Source organism: Drosophila hydei, unplaced genomic scaffold, assembly GCF_003285905.1.
Source record: "Drosophila hydei strain 15085-1641.00,03,60 unplaced genomic scaffold, DhydRS2 tig00000149-arrow-pilon, whole genome shotgun sequence".
NCBI lineage: Eukaryota > Metazoa > Arthropoda > Insecta > Diptera > Drosophilidae > Drosophila > Drosophila hydei.
The window spans coordinates 4,914,260-4,928,083 of record NW_022045678.1 but is presented as its reverse complement, the minus strand read 5'-3'; the positions used below and the strand labels follow the sequence as shown (position 1 = coordinate 4,928,083).

Sequence of the window (13,824 nt, the reverse complement as noted above, 5' to 3'; positions counted from 1 at the left end):
AGAGTTTTTATAAATAATACTCAAGGTAGACTATATTTTAATTGGTTTTATTTGCAATTTAGCATTCATTTAACTACATAATCGTATCTTTTCGTTTTTTCTTTTTAAATCATACTTTTAGTATTCTTATAGTTTTTTTTTTCTTTCAAACAAAACAACGGAAACCATACGAACCTAGGGTAGATTGCAATTTTCTTTCCATTTCCATATCCATATGGAACTCAGAGCATACCATATACATATAAGGAAATTCAGATATCGTTAACTATTTACAAACGATTATGGTAAATTTATCGGTTTTTACAATATATATATGTATACGTAAAAAATATTCTATATAAATTTGGATTGATAATTTTCTGTTTTTCTTTTGCTTTGCTTCTCATTTTTTATTTTCACCCATTTTGGTTTTCGATCATAATTTGAATCAGAATGTTTTCGAATACGGAACCTCAGGCGTGCATTACTTTACTTTTATTTTTATATTTTTGTAATATAAATTGTTTTTTTTTTTGCATATATTTATTGTTAAAAAAATAATGCTTGCATTTATTAGATTGGCTTAAATGAAATGGAGTTTTCTTTAGCAAAATTGAGTTTGATTGATGAAATATGCATTTCGTATTTGTTTTTCGGAAAATGTTTCGAAATATCGCAGCATTATCGCTATAAAAATTGCTTGTGTTTGTGTATGTGTGTGTGTGTGTGAGAGAGAGAAAGAGTAAGTCAACGAATCATAATATTTGTATTGTTGTTAATAATTTATTTACTTTTGTTTGTTTTTTTTTTTTTTGGATTAGATTGAAACAATTGCAATATTCAAAATAAATCCTTTTAACACTTTGTTTTTTTTTTTTGTATTTCAATATTATATTATGCAAAAGTATTTGAATTATAGTACTATTGGTAAAGTGGTTTATTTAAATTTTGTTATTTATAGCAGAATACATTTACATATTTATATATAAATATATATATATATATATATATATATATATATATATATATATATATATATATATATATATATATATATATATGTCTTTAACTTTATTGTGAGTTACCAGTTCTGTGAATTATTCATATGAATAAAGTTTTTCTTGTATAATTTACATATGTCTGTAAGTACATTCCATACTTAGAATATGTATATTTTATTGTTTTCTATATATTATATTTTTGGTTTTTGTTTTTGTGTGTTTGGGTTCTTTAATTATTATTTAGGTATTTATCCTCCGTTTGTGTTCGCTTCTCGAACTTCAAGCTAATATTAAAAAGTAATTTTTCAATATATTTAATTATAGCTAATAAATAAATTTGTTGCCACTTTGTACAAGAACTGTTTAAATTTTTATTTTCCTTATTACTTTTGCTATAAATATATGTATATGCATATGGCTTTTAGCATTTGTAAGCATTTTTATTGCGAAATGAACTGGTCTCTTAACATTTTCTCTAATCATCGCTCACGGTGTGAAAAGAGCATATTGGCTTTGTATTTCTTGTCTTCTGATAAAAAATAAGATTGGATCTTGGATTGCTTTAACGTTGTTGAGTGAAGTTAATTTAGCGACGATCACCAAGTTTTTTATTGGCTTCACTATTGGGGCCTGAGACAACGTAAAATACAGTTTTTTTTAGCAACTAAACTGTTTCAGAAACGTGAACGAGTATTAGGCACTCGGCGACACCCGACTGCAATGTTTTTACATGCGTTTTCTATATCCAAGTGATACAAACTCTTTGTAGTGCAGGTCTATTAAGTATGTTCGAATATGCGTGTACTTTGTGTATGGGTATATGTAATATTTTTCATGTTTTACGTTTTTGTTTTTATTTATAAGCTGAGCATAGTCCTGAAGTTCTACGTTTTATACCAGGCTCTTTCATTAGGATACTTATGTATATGATTTGTTTCGGTACTATATGGATCAATTAAAAAACCAATATTAAAATCTAAACACGTTCATTCATATTATTATCGTTTTTATACATATGCACACTTGCCTACAAGTTCTTTGTTTGTATGGGTTGAACACTTAACAATTTTTACCCAATAGTTGCTTTCACTTTTATGTTTGCTTTTTTCTTTTTTAATACAGTTCTTATCAAAATGTCAGTTTTTAGAGAGATTTATAGTTCTATTAGCCCTCATCTATTGTATATAACTTATATTCACCGATTTTACAATATTTTTTCTTTGTTTCTTTGTTTTTTTTTTTTGGTATTCTTAAAGCCAGTTCCTTTAGCTCAAAATGCTCCATTGCAGGTTTCGTCATCAATGTTCTAAGGGCGACTTGAAAAGTTGAAACCAATTCAAACTGAAGTGGAAATGTATCACAACTTGAAGAGTTAAAGATCTTGAATGTTAGAGTTGATAAATATTTGAGACAAGAGTGTTTTAAGTACAAGAAGTCGCCCTTATGCCATATTCTCACTTAATCTTATAGGAGTGCAGTGATCAATCAATAATTCGCCTGTCGTCAGGTTTTCCCAACCCCGTTCCCTTCTTTAAGCACAATCTATTGCGAGGTTTTCATAAAGGTAGCTTGGCAAATGATCTTAATTACAGGTGTGGAAGTTACGACTACTTAGCGCTAAGCAAGTTAACACTGGAAGTTCAGGGGCGTTTGGAACTCCCTGCAAAGTCGCGATCGAATTGAATTCAGTGTTGAAATTGTTGAAAACCTTTGATCAATTCGTACAGGTGGTTGGAATTGTATAAAGAGTGCTCGTTTGGAATGGGCCAGATCAAAAAACATACTTACAATAGTTTCTCCGTAATATGATGGCTAATGATTGAATCGCAGCGAATTGCCAAGCACGCAAAGAACGTAATAAGCAGCGAGGGCAATGGGAAATACAAGTTCTAATATAATCATAAACATAGAAGGAAACAATCAATGCTCAGGTGCAATATATTAAATAGTGTATCTATTAGTGTGTCAAACGTTTTTGTTTTTTAATGGTTTTCTTATTGTTAAGGCACTGGTAGTATAGTAATTGCTGTACTCAAGCAACTAACTAAAAGCAGGAAAATTTTAAGAAAAAGAAGCGAGAGGAAATTACAATAAGAAGAACTAAGTTAAGAACTACTTTAGAGAAGATCAGCTTGAATTATAGGAAGTGGATCTCGATATAGTTTACGAATAGCATAGTTAAGTATTTAAAGATTTCGCAGACATTTCAGCAAACTCAGATTTGTTCCATCAAAGAGATTTCATTCGATTTGTTTCGTAGTGTGGGTGTGTATGTGCCTCTCTTTTCTGCATTTACTTAGAGATAAATATATATAGTAGTATGTTCACTAAATTATTAAAGCTGCCACTTAGTTTATCTTTTTGCATAAAAATATATATATACATATACATATATATATATATATATATTTATATATATACATATACATATATACATATATATATAATATATAACTATAATGATTCCCTCCCACAATACATTCCCTCCCTCCCCCCAAAAATTGATGTGGCGAAATGCATCAACAAATCTTGTTTAGGTGTAAATCTTATGCTTAGTTTTCACCAAATTCATATATGTATATACATATATATATATATATACATATACAGTAGACATATATATACATATATATACATATGCGGTTTGTTAAATAAAATCTCATTACACTTAGCTACATATAGTATTTAAGACACAAAAGGCTGTACTTAGCATTGTGCTATTCATCATAAACTATGTAAGTATTTCCATCCAGACAATTTCTGCTAGAAATTCGAATGGGCCTCTCTCGATGGAAATGTACAAATGTGTTTTGGCACTGAAATAAGTATGCTCTACGTGTGAATGGATATTGGTATACTATATATATATACTCTTCTTTTCAAAATTGTTTTTAGGTGAAATGTTTCTTCCTTTTCTAAATTTTTAGGGAAAACCTACTACGTAAACATATTGTGCAATGCCCCATCCCTTTCAAAATATCTTTTGTTTTGTGCCTGGTGTCTCGCTGAAGTCTCTTCAATAAAACCTATCTGGGGTCAGTATATCCTCTTCGTCCTCCTCAACAATGATCTTATTACGTATTGCGTGTGTGACTGCATCGATTTGCGAAAAGGATGACGATCTCCAATCATATTCCGAGGTTGAACTTTTTGGTCTGTTTCTGTTTCTATTCCGATGGACGTCGCTGTCGCTGCACGGCGGATGACTAAATGAGGTGCTTTGGAACGTATCGCTGGGATAGAGTTGGGAGCGCGTCGAAAGGGATGTGGCTGAGGATGTATGTGGCTGTAGGTGTGCGTGTGTGCGAGTGGAAGTGTACGAGTGTGGGTGGTGGCTTTGGCTGTGTGGTCGTGCCTGCGGATAGGACAGTGGCTGGTGTCGCAACGGAAAGTGTTCGCTTGGCCTTGGCTGACTGATCGAGGCCTGCGACAGGGAGAACGACGGGGATGACAGCCACTGGCCGCCGCTGCGTTGCCTGGCCAGAAATGAATGTTGCGAAGGATGTGTTTGATGCGTCTGAGTTAGAGATTGAGATTGATGCCGAGACTGAGGCTGATGCTGAAGTTGAGTTTGACTTTGAGGCTGATAGTGGGATTGTGAGTGCTGTCTGAGCAGCGGTTTGGGTTTGGGTTTCGGATTGTGTATCATGTCAAGATCAAAACTATTGTCACGTGCTTCCATCAAACCTGGCGCTTTCGAATCGATCTGATCCCACCCCTATATCCACGATTCCTACATGGCATTCAGCATTCTCCTACTACTTCCACCACCTCTGTGCGGACTGTATTCATCGCGATCGCGATCGACCACAGTGGCTGCTCGTGGCATATCCCGGGGATCGTCGATGCGTGTGGATGGTCCGGGTCCATAGCGTGACCTTGAGCTGCCCAACAATCGATCATCGCGCTCAAAGTCCGTATCGTCCAGCAGTCGACCGCCGCGCGACAGGTGGCCATGGTGGGAGGCGCCGCTCGGCCCGCTGCGCATTGCCGGATACTCGAAGTTACGTTCGTCCAGCATCTCATCGCTATTCAGGTCGTAGTGCATCAGATCACGATCCCTCGCATGAAGTCGTTCCCTTTCCTGTCGCTCATATCGTTCTCTGTCCCGCTCGTAGCCAGCGGCATGGCCAACGCCGCCTCCCCCGCTGCCCCGCTCCTGATGGCGTCCAGAGACCTGACGACGACTGTGATGATAAGAGGCACCTCCTGCAAAACGGTTAACAAACAGGTACGTCAAAGCCAAGCTTTTTATCGGGCAAAAATAAATTGAAATTCAACGCATAAGTAAACCAAACTCAAACTAAAAAAAAAACAAAACGGAAAAGCAAAGCATTCGAACGCATCAATTGGCAAAGGTCAAATTCTTCACAAGTCATTTGACGTGTTAGTAACACGGGAGTGCACATAGTTTGCGTGGTATTCTAACTATACATACAGACGCATTGCAATTCAATCGTCATCTCCCTTCAGTTAGTATTATATTGACTAGGAATTCGCTAGGAATTTTGTTTGTATCTTTGGGTGGTGGATTAGAATTTCCGTAAAGCAAAGCTAGCCGAAAAATAAGTTTCTTATTATTCATAATATAATTTTGTACAAAAATTGTTTTAAAGGCTTACAAGTCATATAGTTACTCTCTGTAGATTAGAAATAAATAGCAAAAAAATACTAAAAAATACTGGAAATGTTCTAGTTTTTAATTTGATTTTTTAACTGGTTTCCTCATATTTTTCTATAAACTAATGACGGAAATTATGCAACTAATAGGATCTTGTGAAACAAAAGCATTCGGAGTTGGGGAAATGTGGCAAAGAACCAATAATATAACATTTGGATGGGGTTATATTAAACAGAATAAATAAAAGCCTTTTTCGGGTTAGGAAATACTCACTAAGCCAACCTTATGTGTGTCTAAAATACCGAATATTTTTTCTTTTCTTTTTTTTAAATTTTTTTCTAAGACGAAATAACGAACGGCAATAAAATTATTGAACTTAAACAAACACAAGATATTAAACTGAGTTGATTTGCCGAGCCTGATAGACTGGACCCGAGCAATGTAGGAATCAAGTAGAAGGACGAGGACGAGAGGACACTAGAGGCGCACGACGCCAGGAGTAACTAGAAACGAGTACAAAACATGTCAAATGCACATTTAGACAATTACAAAATATACGTTGATACCGAGTCGCATCTAGGGACTCTATGAATGATGGTTAATGCACTGGAAGAAGCACAGAGATTCGAATGAGTCACGGTTTAGTAGTTGTTAGCAGAACTCGAGCAGAAACTATTTAACTGTATATAGAAAGAGTAAAAACCAATCTTAAGTATTATGGTTAATAGATTTTAGTGATCAAGGGGGCTACGGAATGCGCCCTATATATAACGGTTGTGTATATATATGGGAAAGATAGAACGCCTCCTACGGATCTGTGCACCTCATCGAAACTCGAATTCTAGTGCGAGCTGTATTCATATCTCTTGGTTGGTCGTCGTGGATGAGGGCATTCGATAGCGAAAGCTGGAACAGACTCTTGCTTTTGGATAATTATTTGTCATATTCTTTGTACTTTTTGTTGATGTCGCTTTCTTTTTGATTTTGTGTCGATCGTGGTAATTGGATTTAAGTTATAGCATTGTTGTAAAGGAACCGGGTATGTCTCGTGCTGTGAATGCTGTGAAGTGTTTGGCATAAAAGAACATGTAGAAATAAAAACCAATGAAAACTCAGGTGTTAAGTATCTTAAACTCTAGTTGAAAACAAATAGAACACGTAGAATAGAAAATGAAAATATCGAGAGAACAGACTAACTATATATTTAGGTGCCCCACGGTCTAGAAAGTTTGAAATCATAAAAAACGTTGGCATCGAGATAATCTTGTAACATATATAACAGATAATTCATTGTATATAAAAATTTAGTTATGAACAAAATAAAATTGCTGCAAATATCAATATATCAAAATATGAAAATATCAAAGTGTTAAGTATATATTGTTAGAAAAGCTGAGCTAGGTATACGATATATCTATAGGTGACACATTGAAACTCTATAGCAAATATAGTTTTATAATAAACAACAGGTTCAACTAAGTCTCCAATAAGAGGTACTGGTATTTATGTAGTTATATGACGTTTAACACTATTTGAGAAAGTATTACGTATAAATTTGCTGTTCAAAAGTATGCGATTATAGTATAACCAAATGAAAAATAACAATAGAATTTACCTTGGTCCCAATCGAACTCTCTATCCCAATCCCTTTCTCGCTCTCTTTCCCATTCGCGTGCTCTCTCGCGCTCCCACTCCATATCTCTCTCTCTGTCTTTCGAACTTCGATCTCTGTTGAACTCCCTGTCCCAGTAGTCGCGTTCATTGTCCCGTTCTCTTTCCCTACTGCCACGTTCGCGCTCCCGTTCCCGTTCCCGATCCCGATCCCGACTACCCTCGCGTTCGGCACTCGCCATTCGTGGCTCGTGCTCGTGCTCGTCAAACTCTTCGCCATCGACTATTTGCGCAGACATGCGAATGTGGAGAGAGAGCAAGAAGAAGCATCGATTGGTTTGTTTGTTTTTTTTTTTCGGTACAGTCATGGGAATTTGAATTTGAGAAAGACAAATTTTAGAATTGTATTTTGTACGAGCATTTACGAGTATGTGATTAAGATTGTGAATATTCTTGTTTTGCAATTGTGAATATGAGTATTTTTTATGTTATTCTTAAATTGTATGTAAGTAAAACACTGTTTTGTATTATGTCGAAACCAAATGAAAATAATTTAAATGAAATTATAAATGCATAACTAGTTGAACAGATCAGATCTGATATCGATTTGTGACTTCTTATTCGATGAGTTCTCAATTGCCAAAACGGATTGGATTTGTGAATGAGACAGTGGATATAGAGTGGATAATCGGAATTGATTTCTTGAATATAGTTCACGACTTTTTTAGAGCGAAAAGGGGATACGATACACGTATGGAGATGACAATGCGCTCATTAAATGAACACATCTTTCAGCAGCTCTAACTTTACCTGGTGGTGTTGGACCCATGCGCGTTGGATCGGCGGAGGGCGACGCCGACACCTCCTGGGACGGTATCGGCCTGGCAATGGCCGGTACAGTAGACCCAGCGCGTATATCTGGATGCGTGGCTTTCCAATATGTCTGTATAAGTCGTATAGGTGAGTATTAATGATATATAAGTTATATGTTCAACACTTACCTCCAAGTATTCAGCTATGTGCTCGCAGGCATCTTCCAATTGGTTCTCGTCTAAAATTACATCGAACATTTCGGGTGGACATTGGGCTAATTTTTCAGCGGCAACCATTTGTACGGATAAGTTCTTAGCTTGCGATTTGCCACGTGATTTGATTAAACGCTGTAAAACCTGTAAATAAATAAATGTTATTAATTTATTTTCCCCATTTATACGGCTGGAACTATTTACTTACCTTACTACTACTAATCTTTAAGTAAACTATTGTTGGCGCTAATGAAGTTTTTGCTAATTGTGACGGATGATTGATTGTATCACAATCGAGTACGACCAGCTGCAGGGAACGGGCCAGCTCAAAGATGCGCTCGATTTCCTCTTGGACCTTGCCCAGACAGTCCGAACGACTGCTGGAACGCTCCATGATGGCACGTTTCGAAGGATTGTTCATAATCGATCGCTTCGCTAGGGATATATCGGCCATAACGCGCGTTATGATGATGCGTCCTTCGAAGCGATGCTTGAGGAAATCGAATAGCGCCTTTTGCATCATATCGGTTACCTCGTAACCCTTAAGGCTTGGACCCACTAAAACAACAGGACGCATCGATGGCACCACATCATACGGGCTGGCTGTTTCCTGTTTCTTGAAAAATGGCTTGCGCTTCTCCTTGTTGGGCGGCGTTGCTAATGGTGTTTTGCCATGACGTCCTGGTCCCATGGAATCTGATTCGTCACCTGATTGTTAGTATCATATTCGAATAGCCAGAGAGAAGAGATAATGGCAACGGATGAGCGATTTTATGATTTCTACATACGACGATCGAGCGCTACGAGTTGCCAAGCCAATTTACAACTAAAGTTCTTTTTTGTTTACCAAATATTTTCTTTATATACAATTTATATACAATTAATTTCAATTGGAAAAATCAAACAAGTTTCGCTGTTTTTGTGCGTGTGTGTGTTTGGTGTTTCTGTATGTTCGTATGTGTGCTACCCAATTTGGGGGCTTTGATTAATAATTTGCAACCGTACCACGCGATATCAAAATGCTGTTGAAATGTCAACTCGAGGGTGAGATTCAGTCTAAAGTATATCTTAAATCTAAGGATATATGAAGTGAGCGGCTAAAATACCAGCCCATCTAGAGAAGAGCTACTATTTAGAGAATGCGATAGAACTACGGGTGAAAGTGAAGGCAAACAGAATCAATATCTGTGTATAAAAACTTTCTGCTACTGAAAACAATTTAAGCTTATCAGAAAGTCAATTTGATAATGATCTTAAATACGTATATGTTATATTGCCGAACTCTAGATGGGAATTCGAATTTTTTATTTCAATTGGTTAAAGCTATAGTTATTTGAATAATATTTTCTAGCATGACGATTTTGGCTTCAATTCAAAAATGAAATTTTCTGATTACCAGATGAGAGACGTTCGACAAACCTTGTTTCTTGCGTGGTGTTGTACTATAGGGGTCTTTGGAACACGGTTTTTATCACACACAAAGTTGATATTATAATTGTTGTTGTGGTGGTTGTTAGTGATAGTTGTTGTTGTTGTTGTTGTTTTTAGGTTGTAGTTGTGTGAGGTAAAAGAGAGTTAAGTGCAGTTAATAGGATTTTATTTTGCAAGACTTTCATATAGTTTGTAGTATTAGGAAAGTACGAGCAAATGATTAGGAGCGTGCTGTTAGTCGTTCTCTATAAGAAAGCTTAGAGTTTAAGACAGTGTGTGTAGGTGTTGGAAAGATACAGACAGAGAGAGATATGCGTTCTGGACCAATTCTTTGAGTGGTTATCATGCAGAAAAAAGTGTTGTTAGATATCTACATCAGTATTATTAGACTGGACCATTTGACAAATGCTGATGACTTATATAATTCCTTATTGCAGTTTTAAAATGGATGTCGCATGATATAAATATATATAACACAAAATGTACGAAATTACAGCAATTTTGTAGCCCAGTGTTTGCCAGATATTAGTTTTCTCTAAATGAAAATTCAAAACGGTACGCGAAAAAAACTACATTTGATGTTTATGTAAGTCATATCGGACGATCTTAGCTGGTTTGCTGGCGGATTCAGCTCTCAAAATTGATAATTGTGTCTCCTGGATAGATGCCAATCGGTTTTTGGAGTACCCTGGTTGTTGTACTGACCCATTTGCTCACGTGTATATATATAGATATATAACTTGCAGTACATATGTGGAATCTTACAAGTTATGTTAAATGGTCACTCGTTATGTTTACGAGATGGTCGTTACATATTCAATATTAACGACGACGACGACGACGACGACGAAGATAGTTTATACGACATAAATACGAAAAGTAAATATTACATTGAAACACTCGTACAACAGAAAAGACTTCGATTAGAAATCAAATTGATATTACGATATACAAAATAAAACCTCGCCGAAAAGAAATCAGGAGAATGAAATGTGTGTCATACCAGGTGTGGGGGGTGTGCTACCTCGTGATGGCTCCGCACCTGCTTGTCCCGCACCTAAATTGCCACTTGATGAGCCCTTTGTGCCGTACAGTCTTGAGGGTCTAGTTTGATTCTGCAACAGAATATTCGATATTCAATTAACTTTTAATTACTTCACTTTTAAAGCAATTCAGTTGAGCACCTGCATACGAATGTTGTCTAGCTTAGCGGGGCTGGGTATGAAGCCCACATCACAGCCTTCCTTAACCAGTCTGCCAATCCACCAGTTATTGTCATACTTCTCCTTGATGTGCAAAAACTCCCGGATCTCAAACGAAACTGCACCGCCCTGCACGGGCGAATCGTCGTCGATTGTGCCATCATATGCTACGTTGGTTCGCACAGCGAACGCTACAGGTTTACTCTAAGAAAAGGGTATCCAAGATAATACAAATTTGCCATGATTCGTTACTGATTGTACTTACCCTCGCTTTATCCAACTGGCTTAAGGCCTGACGTTCCTTTTCTCGCCGAAGCGATTCCTTTTCCTCGTCTAGCGACAGATCGGATGACGGTTGTGAGTAGTTCGAGTCGGCAGAACCCTGACAAAACCAAAACAAAACACATGTTTTTTTGTTATTATTGAGGTCAATGTGCATAGTAAACATGTATGTACATCAATAAGTTTATCAGATACAATAACAATTCAATGTTCTCTCCATAAGTAATTATATTGGCTGCTTGCCAGAGGCTGTGGATCAATAGTATCTAGAGAATTCGGTGAGATCATTGTTCAAAATATATGCTTTTAAGATAATATGCTTTCCGTGTAATATCAAATAATATCGGGACTGTAGGGCTAGATCTTTTTAGTTATATTACTTGAATATTTTGCACCTGTGTGAATAGCTTATTGTATCCGCTTTGGTATGAGGTATATCCAAGGCCAAATCGAGATTCTCGATGTTGGCCGCCCTGAATTGAGGGAGCATCTGAGGATGATGCACGCTGCACCATGGGCCTGTCAGCCCGATAATCTTCTTCGAATGAAGATATTTTGATGATGTTACCGACACAATGGCCCAACAACAACAGCAATTGGAGCTGCCAATGCCACAGTAACGGACGCAATTGATGACGATGTCAGTGACGATGAAGACGACGATGACGATGTCAATGACGATGATGGTCGAATAGCAGTAAGTGACGCGCCACAACACGCAATGTCCGAGGAACGTTAAGGAAGCGAAAATAGCGATAGCCGCCGCGTCCACTCTCCCACTGGTTGCTCAGAACTTGGACGCCAGGCGCCAATCTGCAATCCACATTAGGCAAATGGCAGTGCGAGAAAGGGGCGAGGGAGAGAACGAGAGTGACACCGAAGGCGGGCGAGCGAGCGAGATAACGAACTCTGGAAGCCAGTGGCAGACAGGCACATAGAGTAAATGTAAACGGTGAATGGTAAATGGCAAATGGTAAATGTAACTGGAAAGGCACACACGCTGACTTCGCGCCGCTTGTTCTTCTTCTAACTACTTGGCCACCTCCCCCCGGTAGGAAAATCTTAAAAATATTATATTATTTTTCGCAACGCGTTTCTACGCCGTATCCGCAACCGTATTAACTTATTGGCGTATTGGCGTCTACCGATGATTACTTGTGAGTTAAAAATAGGTATTTGGCATTTTAGTTGGACCCGCGGCAAGCCGATAATCTGCTTGTTTTAATTTTTTTTTGTATAAGCACACACACAATTACTGGAAAGCCCCAAGCTGTAAATGCCTTTGGGAACTCTCCCGCTGAGAGAAAATTCTTTTATATTTTTGTTGCTATTTATTATTTTTTGCTTTATCACTTTTATTGTGGCATTTTGTGCGCTTGTTTCTGTTAGAGGTGGATTTGATTTGATTTTATTACAGTTATGTGCCAACTAGGATTCATTCGATTCATATTTCGTTTCAGATACCATTCCCCGCGCTCTTTGCCAGGACATTCACTTTCGCGTTCGCATTCGCATTCGCATTCAACATTCACTCGAACTCAATTCCGCACGCAAACTAAATCGTTTCTGTATTTGGAAAACGAAAAATGTGTTCATGAATGCTTCATTTTTTGGGGAGAAAAAAAAAACACTTGTGTAGAGTTTCCCTCATTTCCAGTGCGTAAATGTTGTTGGGAGTGTGCACCGCAACAGTGCCCCACTGCACTGTCCTTCCACTCTAGATACGTGGAGACGATTCAATGAGTGCGAGTGCGATTGCGAGTACTACGTACTACTACGTGCTTTCAATTCGAATACAAATGTAACTGCACACACTTTTACTGTGCTAATATGAAATGTAAACAAAATTCTCTTTTTATTTAAGTTCACTGGAAATCCAAGTGCAATGGCAACACTTTTGCTACAATCGCAATAACAATGTATATACATACATACTTGTATATGTACATATACATATGCATGCAAATGCAAAGTAAATGTATAGAAAATTGCTTAAGCTTTCTAACTAATCAATTTAATTTCGGTCGCTAGAAGTTGCAAATAAAAAGCTGCCAATAGTAGAGCTATGTTGATGTGTGGAAAATCGATATTTGTCTAAATTAAGCATAGGGTCGTCCACCTGTTGGCAAGCCACGCTTATCACACCTAAGCACACATATACATGTATGCACATATGTGTGTACATACGTGTAAGTGTGTAAGTGGGCACAGTGAGGGTTATAAAATTGGAGTTGCTTTAATTGAAAGTGTGAGAATGTTCAAATATGTTTATGGTGGTAATATAATTTATAATATAATAAAATAAAATAAAGCGAAATAATAGAATACACGACAAGGGGTTCTCAAAATATAAATATAAATAAATATATTTACAATATAGAAATGTACAAAAATATATTTGTTTGTCATTAAAATATTACACGTTGTTCAACGAAAGTAGAAATTTTATAAAATTAAAAATAAATTATTTATTAAGAATCTGTTGTCGTGGCTACGTTCACCATATAAAATATATGGCGCCCATTTTTTAGCATCATCATTTTACCATCAACATTGTTCCACCTGATTCGAAAATGCCAACACAATGTGCAATACAACGTAAACATTATGTTGTCCATCATTCAGTGAGTGAGAGGGAGAGAGAGAGAGAGATGAAGAAAACATTTCCAGAT

General features: G+C 36.8%; 1 protein-coding gene across 22 annotated transcripts in view; it reads right to left on the bottom strand.

Annotated features, from left to right (window-relative positions):
• Positions 1–4,697: 4,697 nt before the first annotated feature.
• Positions 4,698–13,824, bottom strand: part of LOC111592654 (voltage-dependent L-type calcium channel subunit beta-4) — a 46,208-nt gene continuing 37,081 nt past the window's right edge. For 2 of the 22 annotated variants that reach the window (XM_030223290.1, XM_030223291.1), the window contains 8 exons: positions 11,136–11,252; positions 10,853–11,074; positions 10,693–10,783; positions 8,446–8,933; positions 8,214–8,381; positions 8,023–8,155; positions 7,217–7,495; positions 4,698–5,189 (listed from right to left, as the gene is read on the bottom strand). In XM_030223290.1, coding sequence (XP_030079150.1) covers positions 4,714–5,189; positions 7,217–7,495; positions 8,023–8,155; positions 8,214–8,381; positions 8,446–8,933; positions 10,693–10,783; positions 10,853–11,074; positions 11,136–11,252 — 1,974 coding nt within the window. In that variant the 3' untranslated portion in view covers positions 4,698–4,713. Of the gene's footprint in view, positions 5,190–5,874; positions 6,105–6,424; positions 6,662–7,216; positions 7,496–8,022; positions 8,156–8,213; positions 8,382–8,445; positions 8,946–9,633; positions 10,544–10,671; positions 10,784–10,852; positions 11,075–11,135; positions 11,253–11,547; positions 12,620–13,824 lie in introns of those variants that run through there. The other 20 variants (XM_030223292.1, XM_030223301.1, XM_030223296.1 and 17 more) reach the window with 18 other exon arrangements.